General features: G+C 39.7%; 1 protein-coding gene across 2 annotated transcripts in view; it reads left to right on the top strand.

Annotated features, from left to right (window-relative positions):
* Positions 1-16,368, top strand: part of FBXO31 (F-box protein 31) — a 33,967-nt gene extending 17,599 nt beyond the window's left edge. For both annotated transcript variants that reach the window (XM_056525530.1, XM_056525531.1), the window contains 3 exons: positions 576-729; positions 1,285-1,628; positions 14,104-16,368. In XM_056525530.1, coding sequence (XP_056381505.1) covers positions 576-729; positions 1,285-1,628; positions 14,104-14,326 — 721 coding nt within the window. In that variant the 3' untranslated portion in view covers positions 14,327-16,368. The remainder of the gene's footprint in view (positions 1-575; positions 730-1,284; positions 1,629-14,103) is intronic.
* The last annotated feature ends 1,207 nt before the right edge of the window (positions 16,369-17,575 follow it).

Below are 17,575 nucleotides of genomic sequence, written 5' to 3'. Positions count from 1 at the left end.
TCAGTGGTTAGCACTGCTGCCTTGCAGTGCTGGGGACTTGGGTTCAAATCCCACTAAGGACAACAATAAATAAAGCGTTATTATAACATCAGCAGAGAGAACTGTGCTCGTGATGTCATCAGAGAGCATTCCAAAAAGAAAAGAATTTCCTCTGTAGTATTCAGCAGCTAATAAGTACAGGAAGGATTAAGATTTTTTAATAGAAGTCATTTACAAATGTTTAACTTTCTGCCACCAGTTGATTTAAAAGAAAAAAGGTTTTCACCGGAGTACCCCTTTAAGTTAGGCTACGAAAATAACAGTGAGTGTTAATGTATAATTTCAGTTTTATTGCACAATTTGCACATAAAGCTGAGGACTTTTCGAAACTCCTAGCTGTATTGATTTTCTTGATTTCAGCTGGAAGAATGGGAATATAAAGGACATACACTACTTCCTTCTGGATCCATTTATTTTTTGCCTTAAAAAAAATGAAGAAATTCAAATAAAATTCTGACCCTGCTATTTGGGGGGTGGGTGTTGGGAAAGAGATATTGATACATGTGTGATTCAGGTAAACTTTTCCCTCTCTGCAGCAACTGCCTAACCTATCGGCGAATATACCATCCTCCGAGTCGGCCAGATGATTTAGTTAAGCCTGGATTTTTTAAGGGCACCTACGGAAGCCACGGCCTTGAGATTGTCATGTTAAGTTTTCATGGGACGGTTGCCAAGGCCACGAAAATAACAGTAAGTATTAATGTCTAATTTTACTTTTATTGCACAATTTGCACATATAGCTGAGGAATTTCCGAAATCCCTAGCTGTTCTGATTTTAATGATGTCATCTACTCTCAGAATGTTGCCCTAGGACACAGACAGATAGTGGTTTAGCTTTACCTCAGTAGTAGTAATGTAGTCATTACAGTTGTGATCTGAGTTCCCACAATGCACTGCAATATCTATGCAGCCTTGTATGTGACTGGAGTAGGAAGAGATAATGCTATGCAGAATCAGTAGAATGTTTGCATTTCTGCTCCTCTATGGGGATCCTGCCCTTGGAGGTACCCTGTGAGGATCATGAGCCCTTGTCCCAAAATCCAGCAGAGCTGTTCCATTGCAATATAAGTGTAATTTAGAGTTTTGGTGACGTGCTGGATGTTGTCATGTAACCAGCATTATATCCAGTGACTGGTTGTAAATGTGACATTAATACTTTTTGATAAGTGGGAAAATTGATTCTGGAAACTGAAAACAATTTTCCTATTATTTGGATTTGTGACATTATTCATCCCTTGGTTGTAGGGGGACCCCAATGTCCCAGCTGGACAACCAACCCTTGAAGTCGACCTCACCCGTCCGATGCGGCTCCCAGACCTAGAACATTTGAAAAATATTGATGAACTGTCTCGGCTCATCATGGACATCCATGAGCAAATAAACAGGGAGCAGCGATTGACAGGAAGGGAAGAGGAGGCAGCAGGCGTCCGGGTAGAAGAGACAGTGCAAGCACCATCACCTCCCGTAAAACCGATGGACAGAAAAATGGACGTGCAAGGCGAGCTGCAACCCCCTGATCCCCAAGCATTTGCTCTTCCAGAGGAAGTGATGGCAAGGAATGAAGACTACCCTCGAAGCTGCAAGATGTGGTAAGGCGGGTCCAGAAGAGTCCATCAGGGGTTATCACATGCATGAACTGTTCCTTCAGGAGCAGGACACAAGCTGCTGCTGAAACCTATAGGGAAGTAGATTTGTAGATTTCATCATTTCTGTCCTGCACGGTCAGCAAATCAATTCTAACAACAGAAGGGTAACGCGTACTTCGCATATCAGGACGTACATTTATGTCCTGTACGTGACCCGAGCACTGGCGTAGTGCTCGCATCGTGTAAGACAGGCTGGTAGCAACCGGAGACCCGCCGCTAATGGCAGACATTAGCGATCGCGCTGATGTCCGCCATTAACCCCTCAGATGCCGTGATCAATACAGATCATGGCATCTGCCGCAGTGCAGAGATTGTAATGGCTAATTTTATTCCAGCAGACCAGAGCAGAAGATCCCCAATAATACTGATCATTGCTATGCACTGAAAAGGATTAGCAATCTAATGTTTGCTATAGATAGTCCCCTGTGGGGACATAATGAGTAAAAAAAAAAAAAAAAAAAAAAAAAGTAAAAAATCCTCTCCCCCCAATAAAAATTTAAATCACCTCTTTTCCCCATTTTACTTAAAGCGTAAAAAATATAAAACATATTTGGTATCTCCACATGTGTAAATGTCCAATCAATATATAATGTTAATCATCCCGTACAGTGAACGGCGTAAGCGTAATTTTTTTTTTTTTTAAAGTACAAAATTGCTGCTTTTTGGTGACAAATTCACAAAAAAGATTAATAAAAAGTGATTAAATAGTCACATACACAAAAGTGATACAAAAAAAAAATTACAAGTCATGGCGCAAAAAATGAGCCCTCATACAGCCCCGTATACGGAAAAATTAGAGTTTTAGGTGGTCAAAAAGAGGGCAATTTTAAACATACTGACTTTGTAAACAAAAGTTTGAAATTTTTTAAAAGCAGTACCATTTTTAAATCTTAAAAGCAGTACAATAATAGAAAAGTATGTAGCCATGGGTATCATTTTAATCACATTGACCCACAAAATAAAGAAAACATGTCATTTTTACCATAAAGTGTACAGCTTGAAAATGAAACCCTGCAAAATTGCATTTCCTCACACAAATTATATTATTTTGGTTTCGCCATACATAGTAAAATGAGAGGTGTCATTACAAAATACAATTAGTCGCACAAAAAAACAAGCCTTCATATGGGTCTATGGATGGAAATATAAAAAAAGAGAGTTATTGATTTAAGGCGAGGAGGAAAAAACAAAAACGCAAAAATAAAATTGTCCTGGTCCTTAAAGAAGTTATCCAGGAAAAAACTTTTTTATATATCAACTGGTTCCTGAAAGTTAAACAGATTTGTAAATTATGGTATCCATGAAGAGAAATGAAAATAATAGGATTAAGATTTTTTAATAGAAGTAATTTACAAATCTCATAGGAGATAGTGCGGCACTGCGTGAGTGTACTGGATTAGGAATGGCAGGTGGGAGTTGGTGTAGCTGTAATGCCTCAGGTGGTGCTCAGATACTATAATAAGCAAAGTTCATGGTATACGTGAAGAGAAATGAAAATATCGGCACTCACCAATGTGGCTGCAGGGTCTTCTTTATTGAGACATACTCACATGCAGGGTACAGAAGAGAGGGGAGTGGGGGGACAAGTGGTGGCGACCGAGCTCTAGTTTCGCACACTTGGTGTGCTTTGTCCGGCCATGACCCATACTGCCTATGACTGCCTTATATACAAGTGAACCAAGTGCTTCACCTATCACGCACCTGAACATCTCTCACATGATCAGGTGACGTGGTAGGGGGGAGGTGTGTTAAAAGCAAAGATAGTTAGAAGCATGCTGAGAGCTCAGTTTTGTCGTTTAACCCTATGTTGCCTGTGGCATTAGTTTTAATGATCCATAGTGTCTCCACTCGGAATAATTTCGATTCTATTCGTTCATACTTATTACATGACACTTTTTCTAAGCCTACAAAGCATAGTACATCAGGGTTATTATTATGGGCTTCTCTTACGTGGGCCTGCAGACGGGACGCTCCTGGCTTTCCAGCGCGTATGGTATAAAAATGTTCCCTAATGCGCATCTGGAGCTGGCGTTTCGTCTGGCCTATGTAGAAGAAGCCACAGGGACATATTATAGCATAGACAACATTTTTCGTGCGACAGGTAATTAACTCTTTAATAGTATGAAAGATTGCTCCTAGCCTTACGTGTTTAGTTTCCCAGCAATATCTGCATTGATTGCAGTTTTTACACTGGTGGGTACCTTTAGGTGTAATGTCACTAAGCCAGGTTTCTTTTTTTGCTGATGTAATGTTACTCTTAGATTTATTTCTTAATTTATCTCCTATGGTGAGGTTCTTTCTGTATGTTATACGCGGTTTGTTTTATGCTCTTTTTTTCAAATCCTCATCGGCTTCCAATAGAAACCAGTTTCTACATATAGCTCGCTCTATCACTGGATTCATAGGAGTATTTTGGAATACAAAGGTGAATCTTTCTTTGAGATTTTCCAACTTAAGTGGATTTTTATTTTTAAGTAGATCTTCCCTATTAGTTTTCTCAGCTTTTTTCCTACCATAATTTATTACATCATCAGGATAGTTGTGTTTTTTTAACCTTGTTACTAACTCATTAGCCTGTGTTACATAAGTCTCTCATTTTTACTGTTATTTCTTTTTAGGCAAATAAATTGCCCTTATGGAATGTTCTTCTTTGTCATAAATCTGTGGGAGCTATTAAAATGTAGCAGTGTGTTTTTAGCTACTGTTTTTCTGTAATTATACAGTTCCCTTCAATAAGGAGTTTTAGATCCAGAAACTCTAAAGTTTTGCCTCCATAGTTATTGGTGAAATGCATATTCTCGCTATTATTCAAGTATGTTGTAAACTCATTAAATAAAGCTTGCGTGCCAGTCCATATTAGGATAATATCGTCAACATAGCGATAATACATTTTTATGAAAGGGAGATATGGATTGGTGGTACTGTATATAAACAGATTTTCAAAACTACTCAAAAATAAATTAGCATAGGCGCAGGAGACCGGTGTCCCCATAGGGGTGCCGGTCTTCTGTTTGTACCATTGATCGGCATGCATAAAGGTGTTGTTATGAAGTACAAAATCAAGGCCCTCTGTCACGAATTCAATCATATTCTCAGAAACATTAGCTTGTGAGAGACTCTTTCACTGCCTGTATACCTGCTTCATGGGGGATACGGGGATACAGGCTAGTGACATCTATCGAGCATAGACTACTCCCTCCTTCTACATGAACTTCCTTTAGAATTTGAAGAAGATGCTTAGTGTCCTTTACATGTGACAATATAGATGTTTGTAATGGGGTAAGAACCCAGTCTAAGTATTGAGATAAAAACTCGGTCGCTGAGCCGATCCCGGCTACTATTGGCCTGCCTGGGGGTCGGCTCAGCGATTTATGGACTTTTGGCAGGTGGTACCATCGTGCTGGTTTTGCAATATCAGGTAATAATTTTTCAGTGTTTTTTTCTGATATGACCTAGTAACATATTTATGCAAGAATGACTTAAGATTATTAAGAATCCGCATAGAGCACGACAAAATCACAGAACATCTACAGGAAGCAAAATTGGAATACATCAAAAGATCATCACCCAATCAAACCAACCTATTCTTAGAGAAATTAAAAGATAGATTGCTACCACTACAGGAAGATCTGAAAATTAAGAAGCGCGATAAATTCGTCAGAGATAAAAGGGACTATGATAAGAATCAGGAATTTATCTGGCAGAACAAAAATCCTGTGAACAAACCAGGAAATAAAAAAGCCAGAAACTACAAATCCAAAACAGATAAATATTATAACAATCCAACCACAAGCCACCATAGCACAACGGAGAAAAAAAACGCTTAAAGAAACGCTACTACAATCTGAACAAACATCTACTAATAAAATTGAAGCCATCCCTTTAGAGAAAGAAAAAGAATTAGAAGAGGAAGACAAAAGGCAAAGAAAAACCGACCAAGACCCATCAATGCAAGAACCAAAGAAGAAGAGGGCTGCAACATGGAGGAACAAAACCTAAATTCCAACGTCATCAATCTTACCACTGACCCACTGGACTCAGCCACTATATCCCTCCTCACGAAAGGACTTAATTATGGACTTTCAGAATGTTTCAATGAGACTACCTTCGAAATAGACCTAGCAAGGGCCACTCGAGAAATCAGTTTACATAAATTTTTCTCAAATAAACCTATATCTAGTCAGCAGATATGTGAGAGTGACAATCGTATATGTATAGGTCCCCTAGGGTTCTTCCCTCCCAATACTGATAGTACAGACAGAGAATGCATAGCTATGTTAGCTACAGGATTCGAGCATGATAGGAATTCTACTGATGACCCTGGGAAGGAGAATAGTTTTTTCAATAAAGGGAAGAAATATAAATTTAATCCACCAGTTACACAAGGCAGTAGTATAGACTCTTTTGTCAAAGCCGTCACAAGAGACGTAAAAGCTATGATATACCCGAATCCTACCTTGAATCTCTCCAGTCAAGAACTACAGGCACTAAAAAAATTAGAAAAAAGGGAGGATATTACTGTAATTCGTGCCGACAAGGGGGGAAGTGTCGTAGTGCAATATACAACAGAGTATATGGAAGAAGCTGTCAGACAGCTGTCTGACACTGAGACATACACCCCCTTGTCGGTCGGCTGACCCAACCCCAAGATTCTTAATAATCTCAAGTCATTCTTGCATAAATATGTTACTAGAAAGGTCATATCAGAAAAAAACGCTGAAAAATTATTACCTGATATTGCAAAACCAGCACGATGGTACCACCTGCCAAAAGTCCATAAATCGCTGAGCCGACCCCCAGGCAGGCCAATAGTAGCCGGGATCGGCTCAGCGACCGAGTTTTTGTCTCAATACTTAGACTGGGTTCTTACCCCATTACAAACATCTATATTGTCACATATAAAGGACACTAAGCATCTTCTTCAAATTCTAAAGGAAGTTCATGTAGAAGGAGGGAGTAGTCTATGCTCGATAGATGTAACTAGCCTGTATCCCCGTATCCCCCATGAAGCAGGTATACAGGCAGTGAAAGAGTCTCTCACACAAGCTAATGTTTCTGAGAATATGATTGAATTCGTGACAGAGGGCCTTGATTTTGTACTTCATAATAACACCTTTATGCATGCCGATCAATGGTACAAACAGAAGACCGGCACCCCTATGGGGACACCGGTCTCCTGCGCCTATGCAAATTTATTTTTGAGTAGTTTTGAAAATTGGTTTATATACAGTACCACCAATCCATATCTCCCTTTCATAAAAATGTATTATCGCTATGTTGACGATATTATCCTAATATGGACTGGCACGCAAGCTTTATTTAATGAGTTTACAACATACTTGAATAATAATAGCGAGAATATGCATTTCACCAATAACTATGGAGGCAAAACTTTAGAGTTTCTGGATCTAAAACTCCTTATTGAAGGGAACTGTATAATTACAGAAAAACAGTAGCTAAAAACACACTGCTACATTTTAATAGCTCCCACAGATTTATGACAAAGAAGAACATTCCATATGGGCAATTTATTCGCCTAAAAAAAAAATAACAGTAAAAATGAGACTTATGTAACACAGGCTAATGAGTTAGTAACAAGGTTAAAAAAACACAACTATCCTGATGATGTAATAAATTATGGTAGGAAAAAAGCTGAGAAAACTAATAGGGAAGATCTACTTAAAAATAAAAATCCACTTAAGTTGGAAAATCTCAAAGAAAGATTCACCTTTGTATTCCAAAATACTCCTATGAATCCAGTGATAGAGCGAGCTATATGTAGAAACTGGTTTCTATTGGAAGCCGATGAGGATTTGAAAAAAAGAGCATAAAACAAACCGCGTATAACATACAGAAAGAACCTCACCATAGGAGATAAATGAAGAAATAAATCTAAGAGTAACATTACATCAGCAAAAAAAGAAACCTGGCTTAGTGACATTACACCTAAAGGTACCCACCAGTGTAAAAACTGCAATCAATGCAGATATTGCTGGGAAACTAAACACGTAAGGCTAGGAGCAATCTTTCATACTATTAAAGAGTTAATTACCTGTCGCACGAAAAATGTTGTCTATGCTATAATATGTCCCTGTGGCTTCTTCTACATAGGCCAGACGAAACGCCAGCTCCAGATGCGCATTAGGGAACATTTTTATACCATACGCGCTGGAAAGCCAGGAGCGTCCCATCTGCAGGCCCACGTAAGAGAAGCCCATAACAATAACCCTGATGTACTATGCTTTGTAGGCTTAGAAAAAGTGTCATGTAATAAGTATGAACGAATAGAATCGAAATTATTCCGAGTGGAGACACTATGGATCATTAAAACTAATGCCACAGGCAACATAGGGTTAAACGACAAAACTGAGCTCTCAGCATGCTTCTAACTATCTTTGCTTTTAACACACCTCCCCCCTACCACGTCACCTGATCATGTGAGAGATGTTCAGGTGCGTGATAGGTGAAGCACTTGGTTCACTTGTATATAAGGCAGTCATAGGCAGTATGGGTCATGGCCGGACAAAGCACACCAAGTGTGCGAAACTAGAGCTCGGTCGCCACCACTTGTCCCCCCACTCCCCTCTCTTCTGTACCCTGCATGTGAGTATGTCTCAATAAAGAAGACCCTGCAGCCACATTGGTGAGTGCCGATATTTTCATTTCTCTCCACGTATACCATGAACTTTGCTTGTCTTATCTGAGCACCACCTGAGGCATTACAGCTACACCAACTCCCACCTGCCATTCCTAATCCAGTACACTCACGCAGTGCCGCACTCTCTCCTATGAGATTTGTAAATTACTTCTATTAAAAAATCTTAATTCTTTCAGTACTTATCAGCTTTGGAAGTTAAGGTTGTTCTTTTCTGTCCAAGTCCTCTCTGATGACACGTGTCTCGGGAACCGCCCAGTTTAGAAGCAAATCCCCATAGCAAACCTCTTCTAAACTGGGTGGTTCCCGAGACACGTGTCATCAGAGAGCACTTAGACAGAAAAGAACAACCTTAACTTCAGAAGCTCATAAGTACTGAAAAGATTAAGATTTTTTAATAGAAGTAATTACAAATCTGTTTAACTTTCTGGTTATGCAGGAAAAAAAAAAGTTTTTTCCTGCATAACCCCTTTAAGGCCAAAATGAGCTTGGTCCTTATGTGTTAATATACATGTGGAGGCTTATCCTAATGTTTCCATAGATGAGTGATCATCTCATGTTAATACAATTGAACCTTTGTTTAACCCCTTAAGGACTCAGGGTTTTTCCGTTTTTTGCACTTTCGTTTTTTCCTCCTTACCTTTTAAAAATCATAACCCTTTAAATTTTCCACCTAAAAATCCATATGGCGGCTTATTTTTTGCGTCGCCAATTCTACTTTGCAGTGACATTAGTCATTTTACCCAAAAATGCACGGCGAAACGGAAAAAAAAATTATTGTGTGACAAAATCGAAGAAAAAACGCCATTTTGTAACTTTTGTGGGCTTCCGTTTCTACGCAGTGCATATTTCGGTAAAAATTACACCTTATTATTCTGTAGGTCCATACGGTTAAAATGATACCCTACTTATATAGGTTTGATTTTGTCATACTTCTGGAAAAAATCATAACTACATGCAGGAAAATTTATACGTTTAAAAATTTGTGTTTTGATCGGACTTCTTGATCACTTTTTAATGGTATAAAAGGTGACCAAAAATGCGCTCTTTTGGACTTTGTAATTTTTTTGCGCGTACGCCATTGACCGTGCGGTTTAATTAATGATATATTTTTATAGTTCGGACATTTACGCACGTGGCGATACCACATGTTTATTTTTATTTTTTTACACTTATTTTTTTTATGGGAAAAGGGGGGTGATTCAAACTTTTATTAGGGAAGGGGTTAAATGACCTTTATTAACACTTTTTTTAAACTTTTTTTTTGCAGTGTTATAGGTCCCATAGGGACCTATAACACTGCACACACTGATCTCATATGCTGATCACTGGCGTGTATTCACACGCCTGTGATCAGTGTTATCAGCGCTTGACTGCTCCTGCCTGGATCTCAGGCACGGAGCAGTCATTCGCCGATCGGACACAGAGGAGGCAAGTAAGGGCCCTCCCGGTGTCCTGCAAGCTGTTCGGGACGCCACGATTTCACCGCGGCGGTCCCGAACAGCCCGACTGAGCAGCCAGGTCACTTTCACTTTAGAAGCGGCGGTCAGCTTTGACCACCGCTTCTAAAAGGTTAATACCGCACATCGCCGCGATCGGCGATGTGTGGTATTAGCCGCTGGTCCCGGCCGTTGATGAGCGCCGGGACCGACTCTATATGATGCGCCGCGATCCCGCTTCATATCGCGGGAGCCGGCGCAGGACGTAAATATACGTCCTGCGTCGTTAAGGGGTTAATGAAAAGCTCTGCATCTTTTCATACACTTTGCTTCAGTTCCACACTTAATTCAGGATCTTTTCTTCTTGTCACTGAATGGAAAGATTTCATCCAGAGGCTGACACCCCTGTGCAGACCTTATCCTTTTTTCTAGCTGCATATTTGCTCCATTTGTACTCATTCTAGACAGGGATATTTGAGCAAAACTATATTGGCCCATATTTATCAATCAGCCTGAAACCCTAATTGTCTGTTTTTTCTCATAGCAACCACAGCTAAACTTTCACTTTACAAGAGCTAATTAAGATATGAAAGTTGAGCTGTGATTGGTTGCAATGAGAAAAAAAACAGACAATTAGGGTTCCAGGCTGATTGATAAATTGTAACAGACTATCCAGGGATGTGGAAATCCTATCGCCCGACGCCTGGGACATGTAGTTCCGGGCACCGAGCAGGGGAATATTTCATAGCTTTAGCCCTGTATCAATAAGAGTTATGGCTATTATAGGATGAGGAGGAAAAAACTAAAGTGCAGAAACTAATAAAGACCTTATTTACATATTATTTTATCTACCAGGACAAGTGGATTTTTTTTGAGGGGCAAGTAGATTGTGTTCCACTTTAGTCCCTTGGACAAGTAGTTTTTTTGTTTGTTTTTTCCACACCCCTGCTATCAAACTGTAGATTTGTGCTACTGATGTGTTTATTGCACACAAAATTGTCTAGTTTTAAGTAGTATTAGATCGGTATTTATTTTTAGCCTCTGAATGTATACAATAATGTTTCCATACATTGATAGCAAGCAAAGGTCCTACAATGGTGAGGGATTAAAAGAAAGTATATAAAAAAAAAAAAAAAAAAAAAAGCTGAGATAGAGATGTCAAAAATGTCCTATTAAATTCAGTGTGAGGCAAATTTTTGCATCAAAATCCACATGGATTTTAACACATTTAAAGGGGTATTCCAGGTAAAAAAAAAAATATGTATATTTCAACTGGCTCCAGAAAGTTAAAGCATATTTGTAAATTACTTCTATTAAAAAATATTAATCCTTCTAATAATTATCAGCTTCTAAAGTTGAGCTGTTCTTTGTCTGGCAACAGTGCTCTCTGCTGACATCTCTGTCTGTCTCGGGAACTGCACTGAGTAGAAAAGGTTTGCTATGGGGATTTGCTTCTACTCTGGACAATTCCTGAGACAGGTGTCATCAGAGAGCACTTAGACAGAAAAAACCAAAACCAAAGATAACGTGTAAATAGCTAAATGGGTTACACGGATACCCTAATAGTGAATGTAGTCACCTAGAAATTAAATTAGAATATAGAGTTTCCCAAAGGAATAGGTGCTTAAAACATAACTATTACTATGAATCTTCTTTAAAATACACCCACACAGTCTTAACGTGGGTACCAAGTTATAAATACAATATACTAAATAATAATAACAGTCTACATCAGACTAAAGATACCACTAATCAACTGTTCGGCGGTCCAAATCTAAGTATCACTCTAGTAAGAATATGGAGTCAATCCACAAATTATTTGTTCAATGCTCTCCATGTTGTTACTTATGAGGTTCAAAACCAAATATACACCTGATTAACATACACATGACCCAAGGTTACTTTTATACATCTGCGTCATATGTGAATATTCCCCAATCCCGACGCGTTTCTGCGGGTGTCTGTGCACAAAAATGGTGTAGCACCCGCTTCCTCAGGGGAAATTTATAGGGAGAAAAAACTATTATAGCTACAATCATGTATTTTGTTACTGTTGCTCATTTGTCGCAATAATGAACACCAGAGGGAGAAAAAATTCCACACACTATATATCTTAATAGGTGGACCCCTCATAGCAACCTCAGAATAACCTCAAAGATTAGCGTCACAGTATCCTTTCCCAGCAAGGACAGTCCCATTATGGTAACCTTTATAGTCATAGGACCTAGAAAGAAGCACAAATAAGGAGGGGGCAGATATAGTACAAATCTATTGTCAGTAAAATCACGCTTACCCCAATGTAGATACACAGGCTTCAAACACTTATGCCGTCATTACTTACGTTGTTGCCGGGGGTGCTATATGACCGACGGTGTCTCTCAAACAAAAGTAACCCAAAAGGCAGACTAAGTACATATGTCTGTGGAATCGCTAACTCATAATCAAAGCTTTCCTATCAACTAAACTCACGTTTTAGAAGGTTAGAAAAGACGCTGCAATGGCAGCACTCCGCCCCATTGCCGGAGCTGCGCGCGCTGTCTGCACGCCGGCGTCCTTATGATCACATGACCACCTCAGTTCACGCCCCTTGTTTCCGCCTCCTCAGACGCCCCACATTGCTTCTTGTGGACGTTGCGTCATGGTCATAATCAAAACTATAATAATTAAAACCAACCGATTTCCGGCCAGCCTTAGCAGTAGTCCATATAGTATTAAATGTAAAAGGATGGGGAATGAAAAATTAAGATTTTGAGACATGGAGGGTTAATGCAGGAAATGACATAATGCCGCTCCTTCTCATAGCCCTTTCTCAGTATTCCAACTTAAAGGGACATTACATTAATATAGTCGGGTAATAGATAACGACTAGAAAGATACAAATCAAGGTTATTTATGTAGGATCAAGGTTATAGCACGCATAGTGACATCTAGCCTCTCCCCGAGTCCACCTTATGCTCGATTTGAGCAATTTAAAAGGGAAACTCCATGCGATCTTTTTGAAAGTGTAACTTAAGAGTTTACTAGCTACCAGATCCCATAATATACAAAAAAAAGGTGGTGTACAAGACTGGAATCTCAAAAGTCAAACAGGATCATCGCTCTTATTAGTTTCAAATAGTATTGTGCTGACTAGAGAGCCATATAAAGAATGTAGTTCCTAACTAGAGAATATATTTTTTGTGAGAATAGTGCACTGGGGTCAGACCCTAATGTATAGAAGATCTACAGACGGACTGGATATTTCACCAATGATCACTAGGGATGGTATAGGGTAAATATTGGGAAATTTAAACATAGACCCCTCCCTCTGCTCTTCTCCCATACTTCTGTATGGTACTTAAGATTGAAAGCTACACTAGCCCTAATACACCCTACAGAAATTACCCTATCCCTAAGCGGCATTGACGCCTTTAAAAGGTGGCGGTACCGTAAATCACCCCCTACAGAAAACAAACAACTCAACTTCAGCAGCTCATAAGTATTCAAAGGATTAAGATTTTTTAATAGAAGTAATTTACAAATCTGTTTCATTTTCTGGAACCAGTTGATATATATATATAAAAAAATAAAAAAATAATTTTTTTTTCCTGGATAACCCCTTTAATAGACTATTTGTGTGAGAAACCCATAAGTTTGGTACAGTTTATCAGTGCAGATAAATGTGTCAGGCTGAAGTCCAGACAAACTAGCTTACAGAATTGTCTAGACGTGACAACATTGTAACAAACCCTCAGCTGTGAGAAGTATTGGGCTCAGAAGCATTAATGTCTTTACTGAACAAGCATGTCTAAAGACCCCACCAGTCCCTAAGTTTATCCTAGATATAACGCATTTCACTCCCTTTGTCGGTGTTCATTGGAGCTCTATTATAGTCTATAGAGTACTTTATCTGCAAAGTGACGGATCGAGTGCCAAGGTGGGGTAGTGAAGCATTGCCCAACTATGTCTATTGATCAGTGGGGGTCTCCGCACTGAGACTATGACTGATCAAAACTTTTAACATGACAAGTTAAGTGTTTTTTTTTTGTAACTTTTTAAAGGGGTATTCCGGGCAAAAATATTTTATCCCCTATCCTTTGGATAGGGGATAAGATGTCTGATCGCGGGGGGCCCGCTGCTCAGCAGCGGGCCCCCACGCGATCAGACATCTTATCCCCTATCCAAAGGATAGGGGATAAAATGTTTTTGCCTGGAATACCCCTTTAAGCCTCTGCTTTTATATATTTTAAAATAAATAGTTCACTGACAGAAAGTGTATTAAATAATTTTACTTTGTTCAATGAATATGGGATGATTTACATAATTATTTTTTTTTTTTTTAAAGCTTCTTTGGGACTGGCTTGATAGCCGGACATGGGTTCAGCAGTCCAGAGAGAACCCCTGGCCTCTTTATCCTCTTTGATGATGATCGCTTTGGATTTATTTGGCTGGAGCTGAAGTCGTTCAGTTTGTACAGTCGCATGAGGGACAAATTTCAGAACTCGCAGCCGCCATCACTAGAAGCCTTTGACGAAATGCTGAAAGCTATGCAACTATGGACAACCTAGAAGGGCCACGTCTGCGATGCCAGATCATCTCAACCGCGGCTTCACAGAGAGAAGGCCCCGTCAGTGCATGTACTCTGTTAACCCTGTGTGTGCCGGGGGCTCCGCAACACACTGCAACGTTACAATAAGACATCTATGGATTTTGAAGTGATGCTTTTAAGGAGAAAATTTTGAAGCAAACCTTGTGTAATTTATATAATCAGCCTAACCTATGTAATAATATATACATATATAGAAATTGAGGGGATGTCTTACTTATCTGATAATTATCAGGGCCGAGTAACCAGGTCATATTTTTCTACATCTGTCTATAGCAGGAAAAATGTGTGTCAGCTTCCAAAACCTGGAGGAAATAGATTGCAATGAAGTTTATCATCCAATGGTAGAAGACTGGACTGCAGAGCATATATTCTTGTGGCTATGGTGGGCTGACAAAGTCCTGTATGCCCTGTCTTAAAGGGGTACTCCGCTGCCCCAGCGTTCGGAAACATTTTGTTCCGAATGCGTGGAACGGGCGGTGGCGGGTCTTGATGTCACGGCTACGCCCCTCAGGACGTCACACCACACCGCTCAATGCAAGTCTAGGGAAGGGGGCGTGGCAGCTGCCACGCCCCCTCCCATAGACTTGCATTGAGGGGGTGTGGTGTGACGTCACGGGGGGGGCATGGCCGTGACATCAAGACCCCAGTTGCCCGCACCCAGCGTTCTAAACGTACGCCGAGTGTTGCACAGAGATCGCGGGGGTCCCAGTGGCGGGACCTCCATGATCAGACATCTTATCCCCTATCCTTTAGATAGGGGATAACATGTCAAAATGCCAGAATAAATTGCCAAATCGCTTATTCTGAGTATATTTCTTGGTAGAGCATTTACTGCCGATTAGTCCCAATAAAAGGCATCAGTGCGAGCTAGTAAAATAAATGACAAAAATCTGACGCTACTCTTGGAATTTCTATCACGTATCACATGGCTTGTTTCCCCCCCCGCCACTCAGAAAAAATACATAATGTAAATGTAGTCTAAGGGTTGCTGCTTGCAATACCACTTATTTACCGCAAGATGTCGCTGCAGTTCTAACACACAATCTGTAGCTACCTGTGATTCAGTCTGATTTCCGGCACTGTGCAAATGAAGGCAGTAAAAAGATGGAGCCGGAATAGGAGTTGTCCAGGATTAGAGAAATGCTGATTTATTTTACATTTTCTACAAAAATAGCATCACTACTGTCCACAGGTTGGGAGTGGTATTGCAGCTCACCATCATTAAAGTGAATGGGACTGAACTGCAGGACTACACCCAACCTGTGGATAAGAGTAACGCTGTTTTTACAAAAAAATAAATAAATAAAAAGCAGCATTTTTCTAATCCTGGACAATCCTTTAAATGTGTTTGTATAAAATTCTGTAGCTGCCTTTGTTCAGGTTTTAGAAGTGTTGCGCTGCCATCCATATGTATTGAGCATGTTATGCTGCAGCCAGTCACTACCCCTAGCAGTCATGTGCAAAAAGAGACAGCTGAGGGCTTTGGCTGCAACATTATGTGCTCAACGTATGGGGACATTATTGCAGCACTTCCAGCTGGGAAAACTGGAATGATGGTAGTGCTGGAGCAGCGGTATGCTAAGGGATGACTACAGTTTGCCAGTGTTTCCCAACCAGGATGCCTCCAGGTGTTTCAAAACTACAACTCCCAGCATGCCTGGACAGCCTTCGGCTGTCCAGGCATGCTGTGAGTTGTAGTTTTGCAACATCTGGAGGCACCCTGGTTGGGAAACACTGCTGTATATATAAGAAATAAAAAGACCCCATTAAACTGCTGTTAAATATCAGGATTTCGAGATGCAAAAATTTTCCCTATTTATGTATATAACCTTGACCATAAGAGCTTGCAATCCAGTGAATGTTGAACAGGCTAGTTGTGATTTTGCCTGGTCTTCTTATAGGGCTGATGCTACCATGTAACATGTGTGACTGTCTTCTTAGTTTTAAAGGGCACTTGTCACCAACATTTGACTTCCTAAATATATATTATATATACACACACACTCGATCCAGCACTGTGTTGAAAACCAAATTTACTTCTAATCTTTAATTGCTTTAAAGGGGTATTTTGGTGAAAAACTTTTTCTTTTTTTTAATAAACTGGTGCCAGAAAGTTAAACAGATTTGTAAATTACTTCAATTAAAAAATCTTAATCCTTCCTGTACTTATTAGCTGCTAAATACTACAGCGGAAATTTTTTTCTTTTTAAAACACAGAGCTCTCTGCTGACATCTCTGTCCATTTTCGGAACTGCCTTGAACAGCATATGTTTGCTATGGGGATTTCCTTTTAATCTGGACACTTCCTAAAATGGACAGAGATGTCAGCAGAGAGCACTGTGCTCATGATGTTAGCAGACAGCTCTGTGTTTCAAAAAGAAAATAATTTCTGCTGTAGTATTCAGCAGCTAATAAGTACAGTAAGATTTTTTAATAGAAGTAATTTACAAATCTGTTTAACTTTCTGGCACCAGTTGATTTAAAAAAAAAAAAAAAAAAAAAAGTTTTTCACCGGAGTACCCCTTTAACACCACTCCATGTACTTCGTCATTCATTATCCAAAGTATTGCTGCACTGCATATAAATCAGAACCCCCAAGGCTGTCCGGGCATGCTGGAAGTTGAAGTTTTGCAACATCTGGAGGGCCACAGTTTGAGACCACTGCTTTAAAGTAACAACATTTGACTATAGGAGAGACAATGTCAATCTACCACTTGACATAGAATTGTGGAGGAATGCCATGCCTTTTTATAATGAAAAAGATGAAATGTTGCTACTCAGGAGTGACTACTGAAGGTGACTGTGGTTTAGGTACTTAAATGTTGGTGATCTGTTTTACTTGACTGTACTTTTACTCATGTTTCTGTGTTTGGCTGCAGCTGATGTTATGTGATCATCTACAGAATGTGAGTGGGGAGTTCACGCTGGATTCTTACAATGAGAGTGAATAAAGGAACACATTTTATTTACCTCTCCCTGGATGTCCAGAACTCTGAAGTCTTTTGGCTGTATATATTACTAGCAGCCATAATGTGAGAGCGGTGATGACATAATGGAGAATACAGCCTTTATACTCCCTAGAAAACAGCTATGACTATATGGAAAATGCAGCCTATCCATTTGTGATGTCACTGCTGTTCTCTAGTGAATGGATAGGATGTATTCTCAGTGATGTCACTGCTGTTCTCTAGTGAATGGATAGGATGTA

Source organism: Hyla sarda, chromosome 6 (genome assembly GCF_029499605.1).
Source record: "Hyla sarda isolate aHylSar1 chromosome 6, aHylSar1.hap1, whole genome shotgun sequence".
Lineage (NCBI taxonomy): Eukaryota > Metazoa > Chordata > Amphibia > Anura > Hylidae > Hyla > Hyla sarda.
This window is presented reverse-complemented; position numbering and strand designations above follow the sequence as displayed.